A 26,888-nucleotide genomic window follows, 5' to 3' on the forward strand; every position below is an offset into this window, starting at 1 on the left:
GAAATCTCTTAGTAAATATTAGCTATGCTATTTTCAGAGGAAAATTAATCAGTGCTGGTATTATATAATAAGAAAACAAAAACAAGTCTTCTACTCAAATATTAGTGGGAGTGGGAAGAAGGAGACTAGAGAAGTAGAAAGGAATTGATGAAGATAAAAGAGAACAAAATCCACACAATTTATAAACAAATTCAAGAGCAGATATGATGGAGAGACTCAGGATGTGTTTCTCTGGCAAATCTAGGCAGGAAATGAAAATGCAGAAAACATACCTGAATACAATATGAGAATAAGAATAAGGACACTATGAAGGTCACTATTACAGCTCTTTGCCGATGAGTTTGAAAAATATTGGGGACATTGCTCTGAAAATATAAACTGTCTTTCAGCATTGTCTTTGAAGTCAAACCTGTAGGTATAATAAAACCATAAAATGGTAACCATATAATAAATTGTCAAAGAACAACCTCAAAATAGGTTCTAAGCCCAAATATTTTGACAGGTAAGTATATCTTTTAGTGACAGGTAATTCCTATACCATTACATGATGATTACATAAATAAAATATTTGCAAATCAGTTCCAGCATTATGGAGAATTATATAGCACATTTAGAAGGAATTCTTTAGGGATGCAGGGATATTTCAATAGGAAAAAAAATTACATCTATAGTGCAAAAAAGTATCTTAGTATTTTCTTAAAAGGTTTTTGATCAAGTTCAACATCTATTTCTACATTAAAAACCCTTAAAATAAATAGTATACCTTGTTGTTCTAGGTTTTATAGCTAAGAAATGATAGATATTTGAAAGAAAAATTATAACAATTTAAAATATATGGTTTATGCTTAAAAATATCAAGGTTTTTCCACTGATGTTCCAGGATCCAATCCAGAAGTCCACATTTAGCCATCAAGTTTCCTTACTCTTTTCTGAACTTAGGCTCAGTTCAATGTTGTCTTATTTTTCATTACCTTGAGAGTTTTGAAGAGTACTGGCCAACAATTTTGTAGAACATTCTCAATTTGCGTTTGTCTGATATTTTCTCATGATAAGGTGGTGGGGGGTCATGGGTTTTGGGGTAACCCAAAACGCAGAGGTAAAGTGACTCTCCAGTCACATGATATCCAGGTCCACAATGTGCACATGGTGGTGATCACCTCCATCGCTTGGTGAAGGTGATATCTACCAGGTTTGTCAGCTATAATATGACCAGCTTTCCTTCACCACTGAACTTGCAGTCTTGACTGCAAGAAACTCCAGCTCCTGCTAGGGTTGATAGAATTTTGTGTAGCTTATTTAAATGACTCTGAAGTTATTTTCAAATAAACAAACAGATGAAACTAGCCAAATTTTTAGAGAAGAGTAATTAACAAGGATTTGGCTTATGAGACCCTTAAATTTGTTGTTTCAACCAGCAAGTATTTAGTGAGCACCTTCAGCCAGGCACCATGCCAACACTGGGGCACAGTGGTCAACAGAGCCAGGCCCCATCTCCCACCAAGCTCTCATTTCAGTCCCATGAGGCAGACCATAGACAGGGAAACAAGTAAACCAACATGGTACTTCAGATTCTCATATCTACTAGGAAGAAAGGGAGCGGAATTATAGGAATAGATTTCAGTGTTTCTGGTATAGGGGCAGGCACATCAGTGGAGCCAAGTTGAAGTTCAGAAAAATGTAAATATTTGTAAGAGTGTAGTACAGGGCAGGGTGTTTCAAACTTTGCTTTCCTTATCACCCTCCAAAGGAGGCTTTTGGTATCTTCATTTATAAAATGAGGATCTTAATTCCTACCCGGCCCATCTCTGAACATTTGTGAAGACCAAGACGTAGTGATGGAAAATTTTCAGGCTGGTGTAACCCTCATCTGTAGTAATATCAATCATACCATCATGTCCAGGAGTGCTGCAGGGAAACAGAAAATGAAGAGGAAAAACAAGATTTAAGTGTTAAGTTTAGGGACACCGAAGGAAACACTGGTGATCAAGATGCATCAATTGCTGTAAGTCTTAATGGATGCAGTGCTAGTTATTACATCAAAATAAGGCCAACACCCCTCCCCACACCTAGGATGGTTAGGTGCAAAGTAAGACATTGTGAGAAAGCGACACCTTGTGGTCTTTGTGGTGTACTTCCCCTGGGTATATTTGGTTTCCTCACACTCTTGTGTTTAAGGGTTTAAGAGGCACCTAACAATACCCTCCCTGACCCTCTTCCCCCATCTATCCCAAATAGGTTTATAATGTGACATAATTTAAAACATATATATTTTAAGTATTCCTCCATCCCAATTATTTGGTGAAGGCAAGAAACAGATTTTCTATCAAGAGAAGTATTTCTCTTTGCTTAATATAAGGGTGTATTATGTACACTGAAGAATATTATTCTTTAAGTTATTTGGAGTTGCCTTCCATGACAAATGTTACATTCTCATACTAAAGGATCATTTTAGTTCTCTTATTAAGGAAGGAATGACTTCCACAGATATGGTTATACAAGTTTATTGAAAAATGTCTTAAAAATTTTAGGTTTGGGGACTCCCTGGTGGCACAACGGGTCAAGATGCAACCTATGAAGCTGTTCGCAATCTCTGCAGCACATGTTCGATCCTCGCCCGGCCAGGAAGCTACCCACGTGGCAGAGCAGGCCTCTCCTGACTCGCCCGCTGCTCCCCTCAGCAGTGTATTTCAGTCAGTCTGCCTGTTCTATTCCCCACTTTTGTCTCTGGTGAATCCTCTCACCCTCCCCAACACCTCTGGCCTGAACCCCAGCTCTTGTATGCATAAATAAATAAATCTTTAAAAAAAATTTAGGCTTAAATTTCTCTGGTCAGTGAAAATTCACCATATGCTTTATAACATATCTACTTTGAGTAATGTTTTCAACTGATAATAAGTCCAAAGAGTTCATGTTTATTTGACACACGATTTTCAAAGACATAATTTTTGAGGGAATTAGTTTCATTTAAATCACAAGTCATTTTTTTTTTAAATGATTTTTTAAAAAGGTTTATTTATTTATTTATACAGCACTGGGTACAGTCAGAAGCATGGGAGGGTGAGAGAATTCACCAGAGCCAGAGCAGGGAACAGAACAGGCAGAGGGATGCAGCAGGAGAGGTCTGTGTGCCATGTGGAACCCTCGCTGGTGGCCGGGGATCAAACCGGCGCTGCAGAGGCTACGGGAATCTTTGCAGCCCAGCGCTCAACTGCTGTGCCACCAGGGGAGGCCCCAAATTACAAGTTATTTGAAAGTAGGATACTCTTCAGCATTTTCTCTATAAAATATTGAATTAATCAGTGTTTCTTAGAAACTGGAGGGGAGAGAAATAATGTTTACTTTTGCATGTATACCTCACAATATGATATTACCTCAGAGACCATATGAGGCTCTCCAGCCACCTGGAAAGATGGTTGTGAGGAACATCCTCTCCCTCAGCCAAATTTTGCATGACTGAACATAATGGAAATTCAGCTTCACACATTATAACACTTCTTACAGTATTTAGTTACAGAATCTTGAAAGAAATGACCAGACACTGCAGGCATTGAAAGCTGGACTAGTTTGCATTCCATTTCAACTTCTGAATGTGAACTGGATTCTCTGAAAAGAACTTTAGTTCAGGGAAATTTGTTTTTTGAGAATTATTTCGTATTTTAAAGTATCAGGTAACATGGTGGGATATTTTCAGTTTAATTTTCACAAATATACAAACCAGAGAAAAATGAAGAAAAAAAAAAACTAGACTACTATGTTTTATACCTCTGGTATGCTTGGCAGGAAATGTAACAACATCATATAAGGGGTGAGGGAGGAAATTCCAAGAGAAGTTAACTATTGAAGCTTAGTGTTGCCTTTATCTCTCTGGATTTGAATTTTGGGCCTGTTATCACTAGAAGTGTGATCTTGGACAAGTTTCTTAACCTCTCTGAGCCTAAGTTTCTTTCTCTGTACACACGAGGATATTGAGTATATAGAGTGTTGTGACTGGACAGTGAGATGAACTACAGAAAGTTCTTAGCACAGTGTCTGGCCCTTAGGAAACATTTAATAATTGCTAGCTACTAATATTAGCATGAATTCTAGGTTCTTTGAGTTAGTAAGTATCTCCCATACATTCATTTGATCCAGGTTATTTTCCCAACTCTCTCCTTTCAATATGAGGCCAGCTGACCAGATATTGCTGGGTTTATTGAGCAAAGCCCATTAAAAATGTACATGGCTGTTGTCCTGAGTAGGTGGTAGAGCTTCTTTATCCACTGGTCATGCATGTAAGGGAGCTACCTTTCTCCTTGGTTCCTGGGAGCCCAGTTCCACGCCGGGCACAGATCATCCTTTGGTGGTTTCCTGAGCTAGTCACTTGCACTGCAAATCTTCATGGAGAGAGGGCCATTGAGAAGAACACCACCTTAGGCCACTGTTTCACATGAAGGTTGAGAGGCATAGAACACAGCCTAAGTGCCCCCTTGAAGTGCCTACAGAGAGAAGGTGGGTCACAGCATGCATGAGTTAAGTGGGCTGGGTGTAAGGAAACCCCCACTGTGCAGGCAGAACCATGAATGTCAGCTGACACTTTGGCGGCCATGTTGGGCTTGTCACTATCCAGTTTACCCGCTTCCATACCTGCCCCTTCAGAAGTGGCATCTGATGGCAGAGCAGCACAGGCAGACACCTTGTGACATGCACCCAAGATGCTAAGCAAAGGGAACATCTGTCCTGCCAAGACATGTCTTCACCCTTTGCCATTTATTTTGGGGAGGTCAGAGTTGGGGGCAAGGATAGATCTCACTTCTGCAGAGTCATGTGAAAGTGGAAGGATTTTATCCAGGAAGGTGTTTCCTTGAAGATGAGGAATGAGGTTCTTAAAGCTAAGGCATCAGTGTTTAACCTGGGACCTTAAGATGCCTTGAGAGCAGCAAGAAGATCTAGAAGCCTGCTCTGGAAGCTCAGCCCTTCCTTCCTCCTCAACCTGCCCCACAGGTGGCCCAACCCTCAGTCTCCCATGAGATGGTCAAACCCTACAACCTTCCTCAGTGTCTATCCAACTCACTGGACACCGCTGTGTCCTGTCAGGCCAGGTTGTGGGAATGCTACTGGCCAGCCTAACCCCTCTCTCTTCAATGGAGCCATCTTTTTCCAGACTTTTCTCCACACCCTAGCAGGATCAGCCCTGTGCTTTGGGCAGCCCAGCACTTCTGAAGTTCTCAGATAAAATGCAGTGCCAGCCCTTTACTCAGTGAAGCAGAGAAGGTTTGGAGGAGTACTTTGGTACCCCTAATCTTACAGAGGGAGGGGAACTAATCCCTGCTCCTCAGGGGATGAGAAAGAGCTGGTCCTGCTCCGTGAAATTGATGTACTCTCCTGCCTCCTCCAGTTTTGCCCAGCACCCTTCTGTCTCTCTAGGTTGTGTGTCCAGAGTTGGTGACTACTGAGTGAAGGTGAATATTGTGGGGGCTCCCTGTGGGCCCTGCATTGAGATCTTAGCCCCACACCTGGAGATTCTTTGATCTCAGAAAGGAGGACCTAAAACCAGATCCAGGAATCCTGATAACAACTTAGTGGGCTCCCTCTACTGAGTGAGGGTTTTCCCCAAGTGGCCTTCTCTACACAGAGGTAAGGTGTGACTTGTTGTTGCTCCCCCTCACCCTGAACTGTTCTCACCCACACAGAGGGCCAGAGCTTTGGGGAGTGTGCATGCGATGCTCCCTGGCTTCCAGATAGAATTGTCGTATGGATTTCCTCTATGGGGTGGTCCACTGCAGCAAGAAATCAGGTGAGAGGAGTGAAACGTGTGGGCTTCTGATATCACCTGCTCCCAGGATTCCCCTCCCTCCCTTCTCCTGCCTTCTTCCCTGTCCCTTCCTTCCTATTTCTTTTTTTTCCCCCAGGCAACTGTCTCATCAATTTATCTCGAGTCTCTTATCACATAAAAATCAGGTTTTTGCTAGTTTTTCTTGAGTCTATAGAGCAGATGAGATTTGACATTTACTTGTTTTCTAGAGGAAATCTTTCCCCAAAGATATTCAGTCCTAGCTTGTATGTTGTTTGTCTTTCTGCTACAGAATCTTTATAGACTCTAAATTGATTTCTCTTCCCTGCCCAGAAAAGGCATATCTTTTTGCGGTCCATACTTCTGATGTGTATGTAGATGTACATGGACATTCTTATACACATGGGTTTTATGAGTATATGCATATATGAGTATGCCTTTATGTATATTTTATATATGTATATATACAAATATATATTTATATAAATATATATACACACAAATATATATATATATATATATATATATATATATCTCCCAAGTGGATAGCTCTATAAATGCTTAGGAAGCAGGCATAGCCCTGTAACCAGTCTCAGCTCCAGAACTCCAGAACATTACCAGCATCCTGAAGCCCCTGCTCATGCCATCCTCCTCACTCCACATGCCATCCTGGCATCTACTAACCATAGGCAGTTTTGCCTGTTTCTAAATGTTCTATCAGTGGGATCCTATAGTACATCTTCTGTGTGTGACGTTTCACTCTACCTTTTCTTGGATTCAACCCTGTTACGTAATTTGTTACATTCTTACACCATCTCCTATCTTCTCCTGTTTTCCTGGTGAGAGAATTTGGGTATTTTCCAGTTTTTGCCAGCCTGGGCATTTCTAAGCAGTGACTATTACCCCCATGGCTGGTATTTCACCCCAGAGGGGTAAGAACTTTCTATCTTGCCCCCTCCACCCTGTGGTGCTGAATCCCTGGATCTTGGAAACCTGAGTGTTCCAAGGTGAGCGGCTGGAGGAGGGGGCCCTGGGCACCTTGGGCAGGATTTTGTCTTTGCAGAGCTTCTGCCAGGTTTCAGGCTGGCCTGGGCTTCCGTGCAGTGTGGGTCCTCCCTGCTCTTTTGGCCCAGGCCAGAGATGCTCAGGCGGGCGGAGAGCCTCAGGCCATGCCGTGGATGATTCTCAGAGGTCTGCAAATCTATAAAGTTGGAGAAGACTTTGTTTTCATTTCAAGATAATAAAGCAAGTTCAATAGGTATGTTCTGGGTCATGTGAATCTAGCGACTTTGGATGAGGCCGTTTATGGAAATGGTCAAGAAGGGTGTGTGGTGGTGTAGGGTTTTCCAGGATTAATTCCTGTTTCCCATTCTGGCCTTGTGAGCCTGAAGGCAGTCATCCCGGTGCCTGAGTGCCTCAGCTGCACAAGGGCAGCAATTACTGCTCCTACCCAGGACCCCCTGTGAGATCTAAGTGAGATCAGGCCTGCCAAGCACTTAGCCCGGCGCTTAATGAACCTCTCAGTGAACCACCACTCCGTTTGTGTGCATTGTCTAGATGGTCCCAAGGCAGGCCATGCTCATAAGGAAAAAAAAAACAACAAAGGGACTTAACAGGGAGGCGAACCAACTTAGAGCTGAGTGAGGACCAAATGACATTATAGTGTGCTGAATAAATGACATTTTCACAGCAGTTTAAATAAAGAAAAGCGGTGTGATCATGGAATACCCCCAGCAGGAGGGCGGAACTCAGAGGTGGCCCCCTGCTGAGCCCCCACAAATTATTCAGCAAAATGTCCACAAGCCCATTGAAATCAATGTTATTAATATGATTTTTATTGGTTTTATCATTTTGTGCACATGTCATTTATAAATATGTTTGGCTTTTATGTGATGGAATTATTTCAAATTTCCCATTCCTCACCTACCTGGCTCTGGAAAAGGCCTGCATGCCTATGACTTTCTGGGGAGCATGTGTGCTCATAGTCCCTTCTGATGCCCTGTTCCTGCAGCGAGCACATCTTCCCCTCTGCATTTGGTGGTTGCTTCTTTTATTCCCAGTTAGGCCTCTGGCCAAGCATAGAATTTGCTTCTTCATTTCCACCAGGACTCACCAAACTTTTGCTTGCATAGTAAGCATTATCGAAGGTTTAAGGATATTTTGGGGAGCGGGGGTAAAGTGCAGGGAGGGTGGTTTACTTTCCAGCAAACAATGATTAAATCAGATGTCTGACATCTCTGTTCTTACATCTTTCGCCTCACCAATGTGCTACTTGAATATTGTTCCCTCCTCTCTCACCTTTTATTTCCAAATTCCAAGTACTTTCTAAAACAATTGTTCTCCGTCTCTTTTGTAGCCTACTCTTCAGAATCTCTCGTTGCCCCCCAACCCAACCTGCTGAGCAGGCCACCCCAGAAAGGTCCTGAGTTTCCCAGAAGAGGAACGTCGTGACCTTATCTGATCCACCTTTTGGGAAGAGTAGGCATTAAAGATGACAGTCTTTTTCATTTATTCATAAAAACAAATTTGCAACAATTTATTAAAAATCGATACCATGCAATAGGGGTACGAGAAAGTCCTCATTTACATTGGATTCTGGCAGTTCCAGTCTAATTTAAAGCATTTGTGCACTAACATCATTGGAAAACGCCTTCAGGCTTATTTCTCTTCGGAAATGTATGGTGTGTTTGCTGCATATAAAAGAACAGAACCGTTAAATAGCTAGAGTCACTTCTGTGGGTCTTGTTATTTTCCAGGAAATTAAATAAAAAATGGGTGAACCTACAGTATCATAAAGACAGAGGATGTACTTTGTGTGTTAACCTAGGAGACGGCACACTCGGGAGTCACGTAAGTCACGATGCACACACTCGCCTCCGACGGTCCAATACTTAAGCTTTTTTTTTTTTCTGCAATGCTGGAATAATATTTCTATGGGTATTTTTCTTGCATGTGTGTGTGCGTGCACGTGTGTGTGCGCGCGTGTGTATACATTATGTACAATGAATTGCCTCTTTCCTTTTGAAAAATTAATGGACTCCTTTAAATTATGTCTGGTTTCGGAGAAATCAAGAGGGCAGATAAATACTGGTGACACACAGGGAGTGACAACACCGGTTTTTAGTGCCTAAACAGAGAATGACTTCAACTTGACCTGTGATGTGTTAACATTTTTTCCCCCCTAAAAGCTACAGTACCTCCATAACCTCTCTTTGGGGGAGGGGAGGGAAGGGAAAGCTATGCTACGTGAAATAGGGTGTTCTGAAATGTTGGCGTTGGTGAGAATCCCGTGGGCCCTTTTGTTGAAGCCTGGTTGGTGACAGCAGTGTGTTCCTGACATCAGTGGTCTGGGAAGAGATTATTGCCTGCCTGTTGAAGCTGCCGTTAGGGTTCTTTAGGGAGGGAGCGACTGCTGGGCTGTGCCGATGTCCTGGACCTTGTCATTCAGGCCTTTCTTCAGCAAAGAATGAACCTGTCTAGGAATGTCACAAAGTCATCGGGAGCCTCTCTGCAGCCTGGAGGCTCTGGTGGCGGGCTGTGCTGGGAGCTCTCTGGCCACCCCTCGGGCTGTCTTGCGGGCTGAAGGTCGTGGTGACACTGATACCTCACAGGTCAGGCCGCTTCACTGTTTGGTACGAAGCTTTCCTGGATAAGATCAAGTTTTGATCCTCAGAGTGACCCTGTGAGGTAGGCAGGACGGGTGTTATTTCAACCCCAGTTTTTTAGGGAGGGGAAACTGAGGCTCAGAGATACACCAGTGACTTGCCCAAGATCACAAAGGGAGTCAGCAGTGGAGGGAGGACTGAGCCCAGGTTCAGTGACTCTTGGGGGTTCAATGAAAAGGGAAAAGTGATCTTATGAGTGAGAATCAGTGTGCTGTCTGCTCACCCCCGTGGTCCTCAAGGGCAGTTCACTGGCTCTGGGGATGGAAGGCTGCCTTCTGGAAGCCAGGGGAAGCCCTTAGCCAGTAACTCTCTTCCTTCTGACGACAGGGATGTCTTTTAGTGGAATGCCCCCAATTCACTTTGGTCAGAAACAAAGTCAGTTGAAAAAAAAACAAAACTAAAACAGAACAAAACCACCCCAGCCAGCCCTTGGGCCCTTATGAGAGAGGTTAAAGTGCACAATCTTTCCATATGGTGTTTGCTGGGAACAGACATTCCGTGATTGGCTCGGGTGGTCCCCCTTGTTACCAGGAACACCTGATACAAACACGAGGACATGGCCAGTGTAGTGGGTGTGTGACCGACTGTCGGTGAACGCTGCAGAGCGAGTCTGCAGTGACATGCCCTAATTCCCCACGGTCCCGGAACGGGTGTTATTGTGTTAATGTGTGGCATTTATCAGAGAATAAGGTTCCACCGGGAGGCATGCGGGGCAGCCTGCTCCGGTGCCCAGCCCTAGTCCGTGGCTGCAGAGCTGTGCCTGGCTGCCCCTCCTGCAGACTCCCTGCTCCAGGAAGGCTGGGCTTGGCTGGACTGGCAGCGGGGGACCTGGCTGCCCTGCTCACCTCCGTCCCCAGAGGGGAGAAGGGCTGGCCTGGGGGGCCACAGCCAGTGATGTGTGTGCAGAGCGGCTGAGGCAGTTTCTCCAGAAGCCCCTCGCCCCTCCCGGGCTGCTTGGTGCCACTCAGTGACTGCTAGCTGGAGTTGTAGTGACTCTTGATTTCCTCTGGATTTTTTTTTTTTTTTGCAAAGTTTGAAATATCCCAGTTCCTCCTGTTTGCAGATATTAAGGAAGAAATCATTTCCATCCCTCTTCTCTGTGAAAGGATAAAAACTTCACAAATAAGGCGCGAGGTCATGTGCCAAGTGCCCCTGTCCTGTCCCCGTGAGTGCCATCTAGCAGTCCCGTCAGGCCAGCGTGGCGCCCAGCTTCTCCGCAGCCAGAGCCGACAGTGTTCCCGTAGCAGATGCCTCTGCTCCGTGTGGTTCTGTCATGGGGGAGGCCCCAGCCCCAGGCCTCCCACCCTTACAGGCCCGAGACCATGACTCGGAAGGAGGGTGGCACGTGTCTGTGGCGGGGGCTGGCGGTGGGGCTGACACAGGGGCTGACACAGCTGGCGTCCACGCCTCCGATGGACGGGAGGTAGGCGTGGTGGAGGATGGGGAGCTGGAGGGACAGCCGGCGCTGGATGCTGCGGCAGGGAGAGAACGAGAGAAGGAGGAGGGTTAGTGAAGGTTCTTGGCCGCTCACCAGAGAGTCCCTTGGACTCGCTTTGGCCGAGAAGCTGATGGAAGGAGCACGCTTTTCTGTGAATCCAAGATGGGTCCATCCTGTTATCCATCATGCAGCCGCCCAGCAGGTACTTCATGCAGCCTACACTCGCCAGCTACTGCCCTGACGTAACACGCTACACAAAGAGGATGTAGATTGGGTGTTCAGCCAGAATTTGGGGGCTGTTACTATAACTGTGCCAGCAGGATTCCTAAAAACAAGGCTCTGAACCTTTCTTGCAGGGCTCTGCTGCAGACGGATCTCATTCTCTACATCTGCAAGCCTTCAAATAGCCTTGGCTTTCAGTTCCATCCCTGAGAGGCTCCGGGGAAGGCCAGACTCTGGCTTCTGTTTAACCACAGTGTTTTGTGGGGGAGGCCAATCAATCCACCCCACTACCTCAAACCAGCAGGATGTGTGCCCAAAGTGTATGTAGGCCATTGATGGAGTCCTGAATGGATGGTGTAGGGGTTCAGAACATGTCACCACCAAATATGCATTTGGGCATATCGAGTATATTGAATTAAGGTACTTGAGAAGCAATCAGCACAAAAGGGATACTCTGAGCTCCTTTGTGCCCTGAAATCTCCCAGGTGAAAGGTGCCTCCTCTGAACCAGGAGAGGAGAAGGCACCTATATGAACAGAGACTGGCAATTTAGGGCCAAGAAGACTCTATAAACCAACCTGATTACTTCATCACTATTTTTCACTATCACCCCAAGCCCAATCCCCTTTGCCGCATCCTTTCTTCAGACTTATTATTTCTTTGTCCAAAAGGCATTGAAGCGTCCTGCTTTCAGGGCTTCTTTGAATCCTGTATCTTTGTGGGGTTCTCATATGTACATATGTGACTACAGAATTAATTTGTTTTCTCTTATTTATCTTAATTATTAGGCCAGTCACAGAACCTGGAAGGGTAGAAGGGAATATTTTTCTTTCCCTACAATGGGGGCAAATGCTTTGCTGCCCCCAATTCCCTATGAGAGTAGAATGTTGGATGTGGGATTTTGAATGAAAATTAAATTTGTGGGCCTCCCCCATGGCGCAGTGGTTGAGCACTGGGCTGCAAAGCTGCCCACAGCCTCTGCAGCCGGTTCCATCCCTGGCTGCTGGCGAGGGTCCCACGTGGCGCTCAGACCTCTCCTGCCACGCCCGCTGCTCCGCTCAGCAGTGTATTTCATCAGTCTGCCTGTTCTGTTCCCCGCTCTGGCTCTGGTGAATCCTCTCACCCTCCCGCGCTTCTGACTGTACCCAGTGCTTGTATAAATAAATAAATCAATCTTAAAAAAAAAAAGAAAATTAAACTTGTGCAATGTCAGCTATGACCTATTCCTTAAGGTAGGGTGGTGCTGACAAAGAGTTCAGGAAAAAGGGGAGCTGACCTGGGAAAATGGTGCGCCGGGAAAGAACCCCAGCCAGGACATTTGTCCTGTGGTTGTCAGAGCCACGACATTCACTGTCTGGTAGGATCCTGTTCACCTTTTCATACATTCAGCAGACACTTGACACAAAGTTACTCAGTGCTGGGACCTGCAGGCCTACTCAGTGCTGGGGACTGTATTCCATCCAGGGGACAAAGGACTCATACCTTACCCTCCAGGTGCTTCCATGCCAGTGGAGGGAACCAACAGACAGACCACTGACGAATGCCACATAACCATCAGCAGTTCTGGATTGTGAGCCAGTGAGGCCTTGGAGCTAATTTGGTTGCTAGGCTATTAATTCTAAATGATCCCAAATGATACTGTAATTGGTGGTTTGATTGTCTTTGCTGATTCCTCACCTGTTTTTGTTACTTCCCAAGGGCCAAGTTTCAGAGTTGAGTTTTCTAATCTCTGCTTCCAATTTGCTATAAACTGGGAAGAACTAAAAATTGCCAGTGGGAACAAAGCTGACTGAGGAGTCCAGGTCCTTATTGAGATGTCACCTTCTCACTGAGTCTTCCCTGACCACCCTATTTAAAGCTATACTCTCTAACTCCTTCCCTGCTTTATTTTTCTCCAAAGTACCTGTCATTTAACATACTATATTTTACTTTTTCAAAGTGAATTATTATCTTCCCAGGTAAAATGTAAGCTCTGTGAAGGGAGAGACTTTTGTCTGTTTTCTTCACTGTGGAATCTGATACACAGTAGTAAGTCTCAGCAAGTTGTTGTTGAATACATGCACTTAGCAAGGTCAGAGTTTACACATAACAAAGACTGTGTGCTACAGTGGAGAACAGGGGATTTGATGTTGGACAGACCCAAGTTCAAATTCTATTTCCAGCACTTAGCAACTGAGTGAGTCTTGTCACTCCCGCCTTGAATGGCAGTTTTTCCCCTCTGTGAAATGAGCACTGTCATGCCACCTGAATCAGGGATTGCCATGGCGTTCCAATGAAACAACACATGTTGGAAATATGCTGCGCATTGGAAACTGTTGTGCAGGAATAATTACTCTTCCGCAATAATCCTCCAGGAGAAGGTACTTACTGTTCTGGGGAGTTTATATCTTCTATAGGATCTTTGCATGTTCGAGAGGGCTCTGTTGTATTCCACTGTAGCTGGGGATTCTGATCGAGGTGATTTTTTAAAATGGCCTTTCCCCCATCTGAATGCAAAACAACAGTACCATTACATTCGGTCACCTTAATTTTTAAAACTCAACAATGCACTATTTTTGGATGCTGCCCAAGGAGAAAGAATGCAAAAGAACCCCTCATCCCTCTGTGTTCTCCAAGCTGTGGCCTCTGTGGGGTCTCCAGGACCAAGGCTGTGAGAAGCCTCCGCCAGGGATAGAAGTGACATGCCTCAGAGGGTATGTATGGCATGCCCTAGGCCTCCTTTTCTCCAAGAAAAAAAGGGGGAAAATTAAGTTGATAAATTTGGAAACGTAACTTAGAAATGAGAGATTCTAATTTTTAAGGCCATTTTCACTGGGGCTGAGGAATGCAATGACAAAGACAAGAAAAAATTCCCTCCAAGTATAGTTTCCTTAAGATTGCCAAGGATTGGACTCCCTCGTGGCCTAAGGGTTAAGTCTCAGTCTATCACCCCTATGGCCTGAGTTCAAATCCCTGGCCAGGTAGATAACTCACATGGTGCCGCAGACCTCTCCTATTTTGCCTGCTGCTCCCCTTAGCAGTGTATTCAGTAAATTCGCCTGTTCTGTTCCACACTCTGTAGCTGGTGAATCCTCTCACTTTTTATACCTCTGGCCTATACCCCAGTTCTTCCATATAAGAAAAAAAAGATTGCCAAGGATTGAAAAAAAAAAAAGTAAATTGTTGGTGGGAGTTATAAATTAGTACAATCTTTTTGAGGGTCCTGCCAATAAGTACCCAACACTAGAGTACATATATTTTACCCAGAAGTTCCACTTCCAGGAACTATCCTAAGGAAATAATTTAAGGATGTGTGTGAACATATATAGAAGATGTTCAAATCAGCATTGTTTATAATATCAAAAAGTTGGAACTAAGTTGAATGTAATGATGAATTAGTTACATACTAAATATATATGTACTAATATATATTCAAAGAAAATATTGGGCTGTTGGAAAATTCATGATGTATTTTTGCGTAGAAAACAGAAAAAACACCTCATGACTTTTCTGACAACCTAATACACACACACACACACACACACACACACTCAAAGAAATACTGTGTAAACACAAAATGATTATATAGGTAAGTAGATGCCTCAGTCTCCTCTGTGCTTCAGAACTACCAGGGGAGATTTAATGAAATATAAAACATGAAAATCTGGCCCCTACCTGAGAGATCTGGGTTCATTTGGTGTGGAAAAGAGCACTGCTTTTATTTCCCCCCGCAGGAGGCAAACCTCACACGTCTGTCATTTTGCACTCATGTGAGTACAGACCTTAGCCATAGATTCTGTATTTATGAACTCGTCTACTCACTAAAATTTATTTGTAACCCCCAAATCAATATTCAGATGCTTTCACTGTCCTTTGCTGACAAAGAGTGTTGAGAAATATGAGTTGCCCAGCATGCACGTTCCCAGATGAGGTCACACAAGGCTTCTTGTGTGAGTTCTCATTCTGTAATTAATTTCTTCTTTTTTGTGATCTATGAAGTGTCACATTTCCCACATTTTTGCATTTTGTACTGATGATTTTGTTGTTCAAGATGCCCCCAAGTGTAGAGCTGTCCAGTGCTCCTAAACTGCGATGTGCCTGATGGAGAAAATAGGAGTGTTCGATAAGGTTAGTTCAGGCGTGAGTTACAGCGCTATTGGCACTGAGTTCAATGTTAATGAATCAATATCTATTAAATAAGGTGTCTTCAACAGAAACACAATAAAACAAAGTTATGTATTGATTGGTTGACAAAAAAGTCAACCCGCAGGAAGGAAAGTTGCAGGAACCTAGCCTTATATTTCCCCTAGGATCAATGGTTCAGTATTCACGAATCCATGGCTCATAGCTAGTTTGCAAAACATAATTACCGTGAATAATGAGTTGACGAAATATCCTTCGGGTAGATTCCAAAAGCCTATTGCTGGGTGAGAACAATTTCGACTCTGAGCAGCATTGTTTGAGAATGTCTATTTCCCTGAACTCTCAGCAACTTTTTGATCTTTGATCTCTGCCAGTCTTACAGGTGAAATGGTATCTTGTTGCAGATTTGATTTATAAGGAATAAGCTTCACTGTCTTCTTATAAGCATAACCAGTTGTATTTACTTTTATGAGAATTCTGTTCATTTTTCTTGTGGATTGTTTTCTTATTAATTTATATATAATTATATATATAATTCACATGTAATTACTTATGATTTGTCCTTACATATGAGGGATAAACATGTTATATCTGAATTATAATACTTTTTGGCTTACTTTGTGGTTTGATTTTTTGACTTCTGATGGCTTTTGCATGGTTCAAAGTTTTCTTTTGTTGTTCAATTTATCAGTCTTTTCTATTGTGGTCTCTGTGTTTTGCATTAAACTGAGAAAGTCTTTCACCTCTCAGAGATTATAAATCAATTCTCTTCTTATGGTTTATTCTAGAACTTTTCTGGTTTCATTTTTTATATTTAAATCTTTTATCCATCTGGAATTTATTTTTGTGTAAGCTGTGAGGTAAGGCTCTAACTTCATTTTTTTCTCAGATGGCTACTCCTTTATCCCATTGAAATGTATTGAATAATTCATTCCCTGCCCCCATTAATTTGAAATGCCCACCAGATACTAATATTACTAGGAATAATTTTTATTTGTTAAATTTCCTTGCTGCTTAACTCAATGTAAGCATTTTTACAATCAATATCCTATATCATAAGAATTTTTACTAGTGCTTTTTAAAGAAAATAATTATTACTCATGTAATAAGAATAAAAAACTAATAATTTTTCATTCACTAAAAATAATTTTACAATCAATTAATGAATATATTCTAGTGACAAAATGCAAATGATAAAGACATATACAAATATGAAAGAATCCCTTCCTACCCAGCCTCCACATATACTGGTCACTTTTACACAGTTGGATACTGTTAATAACTGGGTGTTTGTCCTTCCAAGCCTTTAAAAAATCTATTCGCACATGTACATGTGTATGTGTATTTATGCATATGACAATGCTGGCCTTCACTGTGCTTTTTGATCTTGGAGTTCTTGCCGCATCTGCACAGACAGACCCACCTTGCTTTTTCAGTAGCTGTGCTGTGTGCCTTGTTTGGTGTATCATAATGAATGAAGCCACCCCAAATACGAACATGCAAGTAAATCCAAGTTTTCTTGCCTACAAATAATGAGCTGGGCATCCACAGGTCTACATCTTTGTTGCATGACAGTATTTCCAGGGGGCAGAGCCCTCCTGCTCATGGAATCACTAGGTCAAGAGACTTAACATCAGACATTTGGAAAGGGCCAGACCCACTCCCAAAATGCTGCAGGAGATGCCCATTTCTACACTTTTCACTGACACTGGCATTCTTTTAAAATTCTGCTAAAATAGAGGCAAAATATGGCTTGGTGGTTTCAGCTTGCATTTCTCCAGTGGCTGGCAAAAGTGAGTGTTGTGCTATAGCTCACTAACCATTCCTTTCCTGGACAGTGTGGGTGGGTGAGCATGTGCAGCTGTGAATTGCTGCAGGGAGAAGTGCAGATACACTACTTGCTAAGGACAATGTGCCCCAGCCAGGCCCAGGAATGCCAGCCACATTGCGTGCATGTGCAACTGGAACCCAGGGGTCTGGAAACAGAGGCCCCGGGTGAAGCATGCTCTGTGGCACAGTGGTTAGTGGGTGGTACTTGTGCAGCAGAAACCCCAGGTCTAGGCAGGGTGGGGCTCCAAATGGACTATCAATTGGGGTCAGAGGATGAGGGTCCCAGATGCTCCAACTGTGCCATGTGACTTCTGGCCGGCCCTATCCCCTCTCTGAGCCTCAGTATCTTCATCTGTAAAATGGAAGACAGATGGTGGGCGTCTGATACCCAGGTACCAATACTCTGGGGCCCCCATCTCCTACCTGTGCTCTCGGTGAAGTTCCCCAGGTTGAGGATGTCATTGAGCTCCTGGTAGTGGTTCTGTTTAATGTAAGTGGTCTTTTCTGGAGTGTCCTGAAGCTGCATGGTGACCTCTTCCAAGTCTTTATCCAGCTAGAAGACAAAGGTTGTAGCTGAGCCTAAGTCCTGGCCCAGCCCTAGCCCCACGCCTGGCAGCCAGACCTTGAGGGCCGCTGCCTTCTGGAGGGCATGGAGAGCCAGAGGGTTGTGACATGTTGGGGAAGAGACACAGCTCCCGTTCTGGGACAGGCTCTGGGGACAAGGGAGTGGGCTTGGTAGTGGTGTGTTCAGTGCAGACTTGCCCCTTCATGGAGGAGCCAAGCAAGCCCAGGGAGCAGGCAAGGCCTGGGGGCATCAGAATATAGGCTCTGAAGTTGGACAGACTGAGGAGCAAACCAGGGCTCCCCTCAATGTGTGCTAGTTGGCGAGAATGGTCTTAATTCTTCCATCTGTAGAATGGGATAATAGTCTATCTACTTTGTGGACTTGTGAAGATTTGATGAGTTAATGCATTGAAAGTTTAGCTCAGTGCCTAACACATATAAAGGTAACCTTCTAATATAATAAAATCGCCTTCAGTATTATGATTGGGACCTAGTAAGACCCTTGAGCAGAGGACAGATCTGATCTGCAGGGCTGGTTGGCTGAGTCTCTGTCAGACACTCAGGGCAGAGGGGCCCCCCCCAGAGGAGTTAATCTGGATGGATCCCAGGTGAGCCAGGCTTTAGAAATATCAGATACAGTTACTAGAGAATGTGTGGGTGTTGGGAGGGGTGGTCATTGGGGAGGTTAGTGGGCATCCTATTATAGCGTAAGGGAGATGACTTATAAACTGTAAAGTGCTACTCTGATGTCAGGAGCACAGCCGTTGCACTGGGTAATAGGTTTTCATGAGCAGAAGGGAAGGCAAACTACAAGGCAAGATTGGGACCAAAGGGTGGCGGCAACAGGAGGCCAGATTGTAATTCATTTCCAGGAAGAACAGCCCAGTGTTGGGGGGTTCCTGACAGTGGTTTGTGTTTTGGGTTCCTAAGTAAGTGATGTTTTCATCAGAGAAGTGAGCAAGTGGAAGGTCAATATCCAGGGAATAAAGATGTGGTGTGACCAGTCACAGAGAGGACTGAGACAGAATCAGCAGTGGGTTGGGAGAGACAGAAACCATCCCTAGTTAGCTCCAGCTAAATGGAGGGCCGCCCCAGCCCAAGGCTGTCAGCTTAGACGCACAGACACGCGTAGTGGATCTTGTGGCAGATGGCTGTGAGCCCAGAAGACTTCAGGTCCAGCAAGTAAAAGTACAGAAGGCCCAGTCCCATTTGAATTTCAGAGTTGTTTTGCACTATATATCAAATATTGTATGGGACATATCATACTGAAAATGTACCTGATTGTTTGTCTGATATGCAGATTTCACTGGGTGTCCTGTATTAACCTGACAACTTACGTCTGGCTGCTTCCCTGCGACTGTCTAGCTAGAGACTACTTTTCTCAGTTGCCTCGGTGGCTAAGTGTGGTCATGGAAGTTCCTGCCAGTGTAACTGGAGCAGAAACAAAATGTGTGTAATTTTTGTCTCACTTGCTTGAAAGGCAAGCCCTGTGTGGACTTCCTTTCTCTCGCCTTCCTGAAACAGACACGCCTTCCGGCCAGCTCTAACCTGTGGGCAGTGCAGGCCAGTGTGGAGGAACCTCACCAGCAATGTCCTTGGGGACCACAAGATTCCTTCACTGCCTGCCAACCTGTACCTCTCTCTGCAGGACCATTAGGTGAGAGAAATAAATATATCTTCTTTGGGCCACAATGTTTGGGCCTCTTTGTTACAGCAACTTGGCCAGTATCAGGACTTAACCTAGTTTCTTTTGTTCTTGTCCATTCACTGTTCAGGTTTCCTCCACTAAACATGCAGCCCAAGGACCAGGGGTCTGGCCACATCTCCTGACCCAAAGGGATGGGGTGGTGAAGGGGAAGCTAATTTGGTCTCCTCTTCCTGGTATCAAGAGTTCAGAACTTGAGGTATGGCTTGGGCATAAAGGGGTCTGAGATGCGCTCCTAGGAACACTACCGACCAGTAAGGCCCTTCATTCAGCACGATGTGAGTGGTGGCCGCAGCCTTTCCCATCTGAAAAGTTTCTGTACTTTCTCCTCTCTTGCTGTGTAGATGTGGGTGGTTACTGGGTTGTTTGGGAGAGGGAAAGACTGAATGGTGGTGTGTGTGAGGGGGATGCACACTCAGGAAGTCACGTTAGTCTGAGAGTGCTGAGAACACCTTTTTTTTTTCTGAGGGAGTTTCGAATCTGGGGCATTACTGGACTCCAAGAACCTGGGCCAGATGGGCAACAATCTCCAGTGGAATCTGACAGTGCCTCTGTGTACTGTACATTACCCCCGGTTCTTGCAGCTAGTGCTGCAGCAGATGGGAGCGCATGGCATGATACAGGAACATTCTAGACACTGGGTGGGGGAAGGGGCAGCTCCAAGGCCCCTGTACTCGGTAGAGGGACTCCAGCGGAAGGACAGCCATGGCTGCCGGTGCTGGGAGGTACCTCTGTGATCTTCATTCGCAGGCGGTGGTTTTCTGACTGTAGGCCCTCCAGGCGGGATGTGCTTGCTTGGTTCACGCTGGTGACCGAGGTGGACGTTTTAGAATCTTCTTTTTTCTGATTCTGAGTGAATTGGAATCGCCGGTTCTGAGTTGCTGCATCTGGGTTTGTTCTGAGAGTGATGAGCTGAAAGGAAAAGGGTGGAATTGAAAAGATAGCTTGGGGGTCGCTTCCTTTCCACCATCCACTCTCTCTCAGCAGGTCCTGCATTGAGGCAACATGGGGTTCCAGGAAGGACACAGCCTGGGAGCCAGGAGCTCTGGGCACAGGCTGAGGCAGGCCCCTTCCCCTGAGTCTTGGTTTTCTTCTTTGTCAGTAGAAGTCAGATCCTGACCCTGATTTACCAGCATCTCAACCATCCTGTGCAGCCCACCAGGGCCCCTTAGGCCTGGCACCAGCTGAGGCTCACTCTGTCTCAGGCTTTGCTCCATGTGGAATCAAATAAAACAGTGGTAAGAATAATGGATGGAGAAAAGTGAAAACCTCTGCTTGTTAGCACCATCGATGTAGGGACAGATGGCTGACTAGCTGCCTCAAAGACATTTTTATGTAAGAGAAGAGTTACCATTCAATCTTGATCTTACTCATTTATTTAAATACATCTCTGGTTGGAGGCAGGCTCTGGGCTCACAACTGCAGAGCACGGGCTGAGTGGGCCAGGCCTCCACCCGCTGGAACCTCATTCCGAGGTGAGGAGCTAGGCTCTGTGGTGGGTCTGGAAGATGGTCAGGGTGACAGAATTTCAGGGGGACAAAGTGGCCTGTGCAAATGTGGTGGCCTGGGGCTCAGGGCACTTATGGGGAAGCCAGTTTGGATGCCAGACAGCCTTCTGGGGGAGACTGGAGGAGACCCCAGAGTTCTGAAAGCAAGTGCAGTGTCAGGGGCTTGATCCTGGAGCCAGGAGGGTTGTGGGGAACTATGGAGGTGGAGGAGGCGGGTACCATGATCAGGGCTAAGTTCAAAGAATCAGCTGGTGACTTTGCCAGGCTGGGGAGGAGGCCAGTGTGCAGCGGGAAGTCATGGTGTTGTTTTGGAAACTGTGCAGGTGTTGACAGAGAAGGAGGGAGTGTACACCACAGGTGCACCAGGGAACAATGACATGTTGGTGGACCGACTCGGCCCCAGGTAGATGAGGTGCATGGACAGCCTGTAGGGGACAAAGAACCCCCCCCCCCCTTGAGTGATCTCTTCTGTTCTCCACTTGGGTTGATAACTGCTTCCCAACTCTCAGCTTCCTGCTCTTTCCTTCACTCTGGAGACACAGCCCGCTCAGCCTTTCCTCTACACAGACCAGCCTGCTGCAGGGGGCTGCTAAGTGGTCAGGGTCTCTTGTTTACCTGTCTGCTGCTGGGTAGGATAATGTTTGAAAAATACCTCCTCAGGGGGACCTGAAGTTCTGCTCTTCAGACAAAAGGAAAATATAAATGGCTGCTAAAATGGTTAATATTTTGACTTACTAATATTCCTTCTTGCTACTCTATTTTAAGGGAATAACTAGAAAGAAGAAAAGGGTGTTATATGGGGAAAAAAAACTTCATTTACAGTATAAAAATTCTAGAAAGAGCTGTAATGCTCAACAGCAAGTGGGCAAGCAAATATGGAATGTCCCCTCAATGATGGTTATGAAAGAGGGAAAAAACAAAGGACAGAAAGTTAAGTGGGGAAGAGAACCCCAGATGCTATCACAGCTATGTCCAAAAGCATGTCACTGCTGATGCATCAGACAACAGACTGGGAGAAAAGACATTAGAAATGTTTAGCTTGGGACTCCCTGGTGGCGCAAGGGGTTAAGCACAGCACTATGAAGCTTTCCTCAGCCTTTGCAGCACGAGTTCTAGCCCCGGCAAGGGAGTTACCCACATGGCACGGCAGACCTCTCCTGTCTCGCCCACTGCTCCCCTCTGCGGTGTATTTCAGTCAGTCTGCCTGTTCTGCTCCCGGCTCTGTCTCTGGTGAATCCTCTCATACCTCTGGCCTGTAGCCCAGCTCTTATATGCAAAAATAAATAAATCTTTAAAAAAGAGAAATATTTAGCTTGCATTGAGTTAAATAAGAAAAGAAAACATTCACTGTGATTACTTTTGGGTGATGTGACTATGAGATTTCTAAAAAAACCTGGCTTTAACTTTTCTGCATTTTCCAAGCTTTTTGTGATATGAATTGATTTCATCATCATCACAGAAAAAAAATGTAAGACTTTTGGAAAGCGGAGGAAACCCAGAGATCTCCAGGGCAGTCAGCTGCCAGAGGCCAGGTGCTGAGGGTGAGGCCACTGACTCCTGGCACGTACCTTTGGCACAAATACCAGGCAGAGGGTGATGGTGCTGCAGAAGATGATGACCAGCGCCACGATGCAGAACTGCACATTGGGCTGGTCCCGGGTCAGGAAGGAGACGGCGGCCCCGATGATGCACATGATCCCTACGTTGTAGACGCTCATCCCGATGTACTTGCTGTCGTTGAGCGCGGGGATGCTGACATTGCGCGTTTCCCAAGCTAAGAAACAACCGAACAACTGAAACAGTGAACAGAAAGGGGAGATGATGATTACCAATTGGCGGCACATGCTGCTCCATGTTCTGAAAAACTGCCCGGTGGAGGGTTTCTCAGGAAGCGGGGCGGGGGGTGGGTGGGGGTGAGGGGTGGGGGGAAAGGAGGCTGGGGGCTTTGCTATCTGCCAGATCTTCGGATGTCACCATCTGTCTCCACTCTTGGCATTGGACTGAGTCTGTGGGTACAGACTAGGGATGTTATAGTTGTCTGGTTCGTCTGTGCTCCCACCCGTGGTTCACACACAGACGTGATTTCAACCACCTACCCTCATTCTATAGAGAATGCTGGAAAGGAAAGGAGTAAGAGGAGAGGAGAGAGGAGGAAGGAAGTGGCCTAAGGCCACATAGCAATATGGTGGTAAAAGTGGACTCTAGAAGTCAGTCCAGTCTTTTTTCTTTAAGCCAGAGAGAGCCCCAGTGCCCAGGACTTCCTTACTCCCAATGCACAGAGCCCCTCTGAATGGAGTCTGTGTTTCCTAGCCACCTGGAAACTAGATGTGGTACATGACTAAGTTCTGGAGAACGTCATCTAGGTGGAAGCGGTGTGGCCAAGTTCTGGGAAGTGTCTTCAAAAGGAAAGGGTATTTTCCTCCTTTCTAACTGATGGAGTGGCAGGTGATGGGTGGAGCTCAGGCAACCAGAACAAGGAATGACTGGAACATGAGGCTGGAAGAGGCAAGGACGTGTTCACCCTCAGAACCTTTGGAGGGAGCACGGCCTGCTTTGATTTCATGCTTCTGGTATCTAGAACTATGATAGAATAAATTTCTATTGTTTAAAACCACTAGCTTGTGGCAATGTGTCACTGCAGTCACAGGAAACTGGTATGCTACCCCTGGATGGCCCAGGCCACTTAAAGGGGTACTAAGGGGCCTCCCTGGTGGTGCAGCAGGTTGAACGCCAGGCTGTGAAGCTGTCCGCAGCCTCCACAGCTCCGGTTCTATTCCCGGCCGGCCAGGGAGAATCCCACATGGCGTGGCAGACCTCTCCTTCCTTGCTCGATGCTCCCCTCAGCAGTGCTTTCGGTCTGTCTGCCTGTTCTGCTCCTTGCTCTGTCTGTGGTGAATCCTCTCACCCTCCCGCAACTCTGGCTTGTACCCCAGCTCTTGTATAAATTAAAAAAAGGGGTGCTTAGGCTCCCTGTCATGGAGGTGTGGAACAAGGGAGTTAATGAATATTGGCTGGGGATGCTCGGGGGAGGGGGGTGGAAACGTCTGGCAACAGAGTGGCTCTAGAGGGCCATGCATACTCAGTTCAGTCAGATTCTGTGGTTCTAGAGCAGAAAGGGCCAGGGGGTGGGATTTCAGTCATAACCCCCGGGCTCGGAGTGAATTTGCAGGTTCTTGTGTACACTGGAAATAGTAAAACACTCATGCTGGCAAATACAGCTTTTATTGACGTGATGCAAGTATTTGTTTCACTAGAAGACTATCGTCATCTCCAACCACTTTTGGAAGCAGGTGGGGAAGATAACAGATGGCCAAAGCATTACAGATCAATCCAGTTTAAAGAGTCAATATGATTCACCATAATCTGATTGCACAGTCTTAGGATCAAGGAACTGAGGCTGGAGGAGGGATGCTGGAGAGTTGAGCTTCAGTCTCCACTCACCCAGGGCCGGGGGAGCTCCAGGCATCTCAGTACGCTTCCTAGTCAGGCAGCTCGCGCCTTCCCAGGGTGTCCATGGCCCTGAGGCCTGCCTCCTGCTGACTCTGTCCATTGCTGATGGTTCTGCCCTCAGTCTGTGCCACCAGTCTAAGGCAGTTCTAGTGATATGTCCCCTGTCTCCAAGCCCAGGACCTCTGACCAGTTCTCAAGGTCCCATTTCTACTCTGGGAGCCTCCTGTGGGAACCTCTAGGGTCATTCCCTCATGGGCCCCTGAGGGCCTCCCGCTGGTCCTCAGTTAACCTTGATGGAAACTGCAAAAGAGTCTCAACTATGATGAAGTGGGGGACAATCTTTGTGAAAGAGTCCCTCACACCTGCCCTTCTGCTGTGACCCCTTGAAGGACAAGGCACACTCACTAACAGTTCTCTGAAGCTGCAAGTAAGGCTGCATTTGCGCAGCGCAAGAAACCCTGTTTATTGACCTGGGAGGGGGCTTCAGATCAGTCTTCTGAGGGGAGCCTGGATTTTTCTGTGGAAAAGCCTGAGGAGGGCATAGCAGCCAGCTTCCTCATTGAGGAGTGTAAGTGGAGGCTGGTTTGCACAGGATGTGGACTGAAGATTCAAGGGGGTACCCTAATATAGGGTGGGAAGGGCTGCCCTTTCACAGATCCTTCCTAACTGAAGTTCCACAGTGGCGTGAGGTGGGTTTGACATGAAATCTTAGATCTGAACAAAGGGGTGGAATGGAAAGAGTATTGAGTTTGTAGGGTGGAGGTTCCCAGGTGGTCTTTGGTAAGTCTTTTAAATCTCTAAATCTTCCTCATATGTAAAATGGAGATGATTCCAGTCACCTCCACAGATTTAGAGAGGACCCAATGAAATGTGGGATGTGAATGAATATGCTCTGGATATCCACAGACTGCTGTTGTGGAAACAAGCGGTACAGAGGCCGCTGTGGGGCACACCCATGAGCCCGGGGGTCACTCTCTGGTTAAGAATTTCATGCCACCACTTATTAGCTGGGTGATCTCAGGCATGGAGCCTCAGTGTCCTACATGAGGATGTTATTTATGCCTATCTCGTAGGGTGGTTGTGAGAAATGAGGTAACGCCTGGCAATACCAAGCACAGTGTGGAGTAATGCTTAGTCACAGGGGCTCTGTTTATTTTTATGTTGACGGCGGCCTCTGGGAGTGAAAGCCCTGACAGAACAGCAACCCCCTCACTTACCTCCTGCTCTGCACCTACCATGAGAAGCCCCTTGTAGGCATAAACGATGCCGAGCCAGATTGTCATGTGGGTGTTCTCACAGTGCTCCAGGAGAGGGCGGATGGAGATGTCCCGTCCTGCTGGGTCCGGCTGTGAAAAAGAAAATGGAAACTTAGGGCTAGCACTGGGCACCTTCCTGGTGTAGCAGCCAGGGCTCTGTCTGAGGGCTCTTCTTGCCCCGCTGGGCTATAGCCAGTGCCACTGCCCGGGAGGCCTTTTGGACTCCAGCCTGGGGTTCAGATCTCAATCAGCATTGACTGCCTTCTGTTTGTTGGTAGTGAGTCAGCGCTGCATTCCAGTTGTCTGTGCTCATCATGCCTTTCCAGGGTGAATCAGCACTCCCGAGAGAAGGGAGAGGGTCACTTCTGTGCCCCGAGTACCTAGGATAAGACCTGGCCCACAGCAGGCATCTGTAATGTTTGTTGAAAGGGTGAGTGAGAAGGAGGCACAAAATAGGTCAGGAGGCCTTCAAACATTTCTGGGATGATTCTGGGAAGCTAGAAATAGAGTATCTACTGGCTGGGCCAAACATGGCATCTGCTAAACCCTTTTAAAGAGACCCTCTTATTCACTACCCACGTGGAGGGAGCAATGGTGGCAGCCATGTTACGTACCACACAATCCATCCTAGGCCAGAGCTGACTGGACAAGGGTGGGCAGTTGATCCTAGACAGGTCAGAGATGTATGTGGTTTCCTAGTGCAAAGAGAGGTGGTGGAGAGGACCCTACCCAAGTATGCTCTCTTTCAGCAATTTGAAGTGGGTTTTCTCTTTGGGAGAGAGTCTGCCAGAGGGTAGTAAGAGAAGAAAAAGACTCCCAGGAAATTAAAAAAAAATTTTCTGAACCATGAGAATAAGTTGCAGACATTCTTACCCTTTACTCCTAAATATCTAGCATATATTTCCTAAGAATAAGGAAATTCTCTTACATGACCCCATTACATAACCTCACCAGGAAATTTAACACCGACATAGTATATTATCTGAATATCACCTATGTTCAAATGTCACCAATGGGCCCGATAATGTCCTTTAAGGTAATTGTTTTTCTTTCCTAAGCAAAATTTTATCTACAGCCATGCATTGGTCATACTTGTCATGTCTTTAGTCCCAAATAAGTCCTCAGCCTACTTTGGTCTATCATGTCATTGATAATTCTTAAGAATCCGTTCAGTTATTTTTTATAGAATGTCCCTCAAATAGGTTTATCTAAATGTGTTTTCAGACTAGATGCAGGCTATGCATTTTTGGCAGGAATTCTATGGAGATGATGGTTTTGCCTCCTGGGTGTTTCGCACCAAGGACGCTTGACAGCACTGGGTCCCATTATTGATGATGTTAACTGTGATTATTTGATTTA

The 26,888-nt window shown here is 45.8% G+C and overlaps 1 protein-coding gene across 1 annotated transcript in view; it reads right to left on the reverse strand.

Moving 5' to 3' along the window:
* Nucleotides 1–10,464: 10,464 nt before the first annotated feature.
* The window catches only part of GABBR2 (gamma-aminobutyric acid type B receptor subunit 2), a 332,908-nt gene continuing 316,484 nt past the window's right edge, over nt 10,465–26,888 (reverse strand). The window contains exons 14-19 of the mRNA XM_054689021.1: nt 25,509–25,619; nt 22,392–22,616; nt 20,045–20,227; nt 17,470–17,599; nt 13,463–13,580; nt 10,465–10,907 (exon numbers count right to left, since the gene is read on the reverse strand). Coding sequence (XP_054544996.1) covers nt 10,742–10,907; nt 13,463–13,580; nt 17,470–17,599; nt 20,045–20,227; nt 22,392–22,616; nt 25,509–25,619 — 933 coding nt within the window. The 3' untranslated portion in view covers nt 10,465–10,741. The remainder of the gene's footprint in view (nt 10,908–13,462; nt 13,581–17,469; nt 17,600–20,044; nt 20,228–22,391; nt 22,617–25,508; nt 25,620–26,888) is intronic.

This window comes from Talpa occidentalis, unplaced genomic scaffold, assembly GCF_014898055.3.
Source record: "Talpa occidentalis isolate TD23 unplaced genomic scaffold, MPIMG_talOcc4v2.1 talOcc4.7, whole genome shotgun sequence".
Lineage (NCBI taxonomy): Eukaryota > Metazoa > Chordata > Mammalia > Eulipotyphla > Talpidae > Talpa > Talpa occidentalis.